Here is a 4,694-nt window from a genome sequence, read left to right on the forward strand (position 1 = left end):
AAAATATATTATAAACAATGTAATAAATATTTGGTAATTGAATATTAGATTAGCGTAATTTTATGCTTTATTAAAAAAAATTATACAATTATTGTGACTGGGCAAAGCCCAAAGGCGTCATGTTAAGGGTTAAGATTCTGGCCCGGTCCCGCCTAGCCCAAACTGATCATCAAAACGACGTCGTAGAAGGGTGAGGGAGGGAAGCAACAGAAGAACATCCACGTTGCGTGAGGTATCTGCAATCCTCGAAGTCCATGACGTGGCACCAAGTTTCGCCTTAAAAATACGTGGCACCACGTTATTGGATAAATCAACTTTATCTCTGCGGTCACCCACGACCTTCACCGCCAGTACCTGAAAAGGCCTCATTTTCAAGGTCGGAAGCCTAATCTCCATTCACTTTCTTTGCCGAGCCCTAGATTTTCTCGGCCTTTGTCGCTGTTTCCTTCTCTTTCGCTTCGGAAAAATGGTGAGCATTTCCACTGCTACTTTAACTCCTTTGCTCCGTTTGGTTGCCGAGAAATCGCAAGAAAGTAAAAGAAAGTTTTGCTTCTTAAACTTTGCATTTCTAACCCCAATCGGTTATGAGATTCGGATTTCTATGTTCGTTTTGTTGCGAAGTCTCTTTTATACAGCCAAACGAATTTATATGTCTCTCTAGGGTTTCATTTTTTGCTGCAACGGCTCTAAGTTGAGTTCTAATTTATGCTGTTTTCGTGTTTGATCTGGGAAATATTTTGGTGATTTGGTCGAAACCTTTGAAAATTTTGGGTCGATTAAGAGAAATTTTTAGATCGAGAGTTTTCGGTTTTGATGATCGGATTCAATTTTGGTTCGAGATGGGTCTTTGAATCTTGATTTGACATATCCGATTTTTTTCATCGTTGATTTGTTCAATTGAGTTGAGTTTCATGTGCTTTTGAGTGGGTGACGATACCGGAGATTTGTTTCAATGAAATCCATGTTTTTTTACTTTGTGCATGATGTATATGTTACGAGTTGCAATGGTATGAAGTTTATATGCTTTGGATTTTTCTCATTCTCTTTTTCCTCTCTCCAGTAGGGGTGTTGAATCTTTACCGCACTTCCTCTTTTTAGCACCCTTCTTTCACTTTCTCAGTCTTCTTTTGGCAAGAATGGTAAGAGTATTTTCCTCTTCTGATTTTAGAAAATGGACTCATTTTTTAACTTAGAACCTAAGAAAATTACTTTCAAAGGTACTACTAAGTGCTTCAAAAGCTAGATGTTATATTGCCTTGATTTCATAATCTTGTATCTGAGACTTGTTCTAAAATAAGAACGAGAATGATGAATATATGCAAATCAGATAAACTTCATGCACCTCTGAATACACATATCAGTCACAATTCTTTTTCCTGAAAGAAAGGTAAATCAATTAAGCCATTGTGGCATGTTTTAATCAGTATCAAGCATTGATTTCACCGGACAGATCAATTTCATTTTGAAACTGTACACCATCATCAATACACTGTCTTGTTGTTACCATCTCAAATTCATTCTTGAATTGCGGCTCAGCTACTCCAAATTTTCCTGAACTTCAAAATGCAAAATATAATAGATCTAAAGTGTACAAATTCTGAATACCAAATTATGAAATGAAGCATCACTGACACTATGACATCTAAATTATGAAGCACTTGGTAATACTTCTTAAGCACTTTTCTTGCCTTTTATTTGTGGTGAAAATTGATGCAACTCCTGTAATTAGAAGTGAAAACACTTAAAAATTCTAAGCAAAATAAGACTTTGAAAGTCAAGTAAGGGGTGCTAACAAGAGGAAGTTCTTTAAATAGAAGTGCTTCGAAATATTACCTAGTCCTTCCCCACTTAGATATTGTAGAGTGTTAGTGATGCTTAATTTCATGATTTGGCATTCAGGACTTGTTTGGTACTTTGAATTTTTTTATATTGGTATTTGAAATTCAAGAGTTTACAAGAAAAATTGGAATAAATGAGGGGTAATTCAAGAAAAAATTATATACAGGAAGGGGTTATTATTTATTTATTTATTTATTTTTAATAATCGAGGAACCTTCCATGGTCAAGCCCTTAGGACTCTCCATGGGAACTCAAACCTCAGGGGAAAAGATGTATATTGTAGGAGGGGAAAAAACCAGTGTTATATGCTGCGACTCTGAATTAATTTGAGACTGGTTTATTTGGAAAAATAAGTACTATGGGAGTTGTTGCATTACTTGGGGCAAATTGTTGATAGGCATTGGAGAAGTGGGGAGGTATAATTTGGGAGTTTGGTTAGAATTTCCTGGAGGAGTAATTAGTTTTTGCTTGTTTTGATACCTGATATTTATGAATATTCCATTCAAATTGTAGGCGAACGCTGCATCAGGGATGGCTGTGCATGATGATTGCAAGTTAAAATTTTTGGAGCTGAAGGCAAAAAGAACCTACCGCTCTATAGTTTTCCAGATTGAGGAGAAGCAAAAGCAGGTTATTGTGGAAAAGGTTGGTGAGCCCACTCAAAGTTACGAGGATTTTGCTGCCAGCCTTCCTGCGGATGAATGCAGATATGCTGTCTATGACTTTGACTTTGTGACTGAAGAGAATTGCCAAAAAAGCAGGATTTTCTTCATTGCATGGTAATATTTGGTGTTTTACACAGTATAAATCACTTGTCATGATTTGCACTTCATTAAAACATTTTGCCTTCTGCCTTACTTATTGACTATTTTTTTTATATATGTAGGTCTCCTGACACGTCAAGGGTGAGAAGCAAGATGATTTATGCAAGCTCAAAGGACAGGTTCAAGAGAGAGCTAGATGGTATTCAGGTAGAGTTGCAAGCAACTGATCCTACTGAGATTGGTCTTGATGTTATTAGAAGCCGTGCTTGCTGAATTAAATGCCCGGTGGTGCGATGGGAAATCCTCCATACTGTCTGCTTTACTTATGTGAAATGTTAATAGGTTGTGGGACACAGAACTTGCTTAGATATGATATTGGCTTGTTGTTCAGTTTCATATTCGAAGCCTTGTCTTCATTCCAACCAACTCCAGTGATCTTGGGTATACTTTGTATTTTGTTATTTGTGGAACTCTGTGCAAGTATCTCCATTTGGCTTGAAATCTACAAACTAATGTGTGATGGTCTTGGGGGTTTAGACATCACCTTTCAGTATGTTTGCATGTTTAAAATGGATGTTGCCCCTTTTTACCTTTATTTGTATTGGAAAAGGGGAAGCCTTTGGCTCCTTAAGGCTGAGTTGGTTTATTAGTCCTTCTTTTGGATGAATTAAAATATTTGTTACAAGTTAATGTTTTTGTCTTGTTTTGTTTTGTTGCCATTGCTGTTTTTTTTGTGGGCTGGGGGAGGGAAATTATAACTGTTATGTAATGCTTTAGTTAGATAAAAATTTTCTTGTGGTTTTGGTACTTGGTTGTGATGATAGTTCTCTTTGGTTGTTGCTTGCCTCATGGATCACTGTTGGTGTTATGGCTGTCAACTTTTACTTCTAATTTTAGATGGTGGTGCATAAAGCATATTTTGTCTATGTACTTGTGTTTTGTTGTACCACTACTAACTTTGGAGCATCATTGAGGTGAGTTTTGTTGAACTTTTACCCTATGTTTGGTTATTTGAAAATTTGAGATAAAGGAAATAAAGAGGAAAAGTAAAAGGAAAGAAAAAGTTAAGGAAAATAAAAAATAGGTTTAAACTCAATAAATTATTTTTATGTGTTTCTTCAAACTCATTTTATTTTATTTCTTTTTATTATATAAAGATTAAATAATTTAAAAATATATAAAATTTTGATAATTTTTAATTATATTTGATATTTTTTTTGTATTTTTCATGCTACCAAACATTAGAAAACCAATTTTTTTAGCACTTGTTTTTTCTTTTAGTATTTTTCGGGAACCAAACATAGCCTTAGTTTTTTTTTTTTCTTTTTAAATCATTTTTCCAAAGTACTGTTGGTATCTGTTTACTTATATTCCATCAAAAAGCTTTTCTAAATGGCATATGCCATCTTTCATTAAACAATTTTGGAGTCTACTTTTACATGTAATAACTGATTATGGTGTAATGAAGGACCTCTGCCTTGGCTTGATTTTGTTGCCTTTACCATCTGGTGACTACATTGGCCATCAATAGGCTCAACTCTGTCATCTCATTGTATCCAAATGACCAAGTTTTTATTTGTTTGCTCCATCTCATTGTACCAGTGATGATCATGACCAAGGATTCTTGATTATGATCCTCAATGATGCAAAACTTCATTGAAGAAGGATCAAGTATGTGGTGACCTGGTTTACATTAGAGCACCGAATGGACCATGTAAGTGGTATGGTGGAGCTGCCAGTTCATCCAAAAATGAACGTTTTTGCAGAATTCTCTTGATTGTTTCTGGATCAATGGGAAGCCCGATTGGTTTTGATAACATGGAATTGTGTGTTTGTTGGTGAGACAAGGAATCAATCAGGTCCAGGTAGCTTTTGGGTGATTGAAGATGGAGCTACTTGGAATGTTATGGTTGGAGCCTGGAGGTCTGACCTCGACTGCTTCTTCCATGTTCAACTTATTATTTAGCTTGGATTTTATTTCAAATGTTCAGATAAATATTCGTCAGCCCATGGATTTGTGTTCCAATTAGGCATTTTTATGAAAACTTTTTCTTTTAGTCATGATCTCAGTTGAAAACTGGCTTCTGATGT

General features: G+C 35.4%; 1 protein-coding gene across 3 annotated transcripts; it reads left to right on the forward strand.

The window, feature by feature from the left end:
* The first annotated feature begins 252 nt into the window (after positions 1–252).
* On the forward strand, positions 253–3,293 carry LOC100263260 (actin-depolymerizing factor 2). 3 transcript variants are annotated; one of them, XM_002284004.5, is made up of 4 exons: positions 325–469; positions 1,061–1,139; positions 2,353–2,618; positions 2,726–3,293. In XM_002284004.5, the coding sequence occupies exons 2-4, from the start codon at positions 1,137–1,139 to the stop codon at positions 2,874–2,876; spliced, it is 420 nt and encodes a 139-aa protein (XP_002284040.1). In that variant the 5' UTR covers positions 325–469; positions 1,061–1,136; the 3' UTR covers positions 2,877–3,293. The 3 variants fall into 3 exon arrangements, with proteins under 3 accessions (XP_002284029.1, XP_002284040.1, XP_010658601.1); XM_010660299.3 differs by having other exon boundaries at positions 1,064–1,139; XM_002283993.4 differs by lacking the exon at positions 1,061–1,139 and having other exon boundaries at positions 253–469.
* The last annotated feature ends 1,401 nt before the right edge of the window (positions 3,294–4,694 follow it).

Source organism: Vitis vinifera, chromosome 13 (genome assembly GCF_030704535.1).
Source record: "Vitis vinifera cultivar Pinot Noir 40024 chromosome 13, ASM3070453v1".
NCBI lineage: Eukaryota > Viridiplantae > Streptophyta > Magnoliopsida > Vitales > Vitaceae > Vitis > Vitis vinifera.

Coding starts and splice junctions, on each gene's coding strand:
- LOC100263260 (XM_002283993.4), top strand. Junction 2,619..2,725: donor AGGATTTTCTTCATTGCATG/GTAATATTTGGT, acceptor TTATATATGTAG/GTCTCCTGACACGTCAAGGG.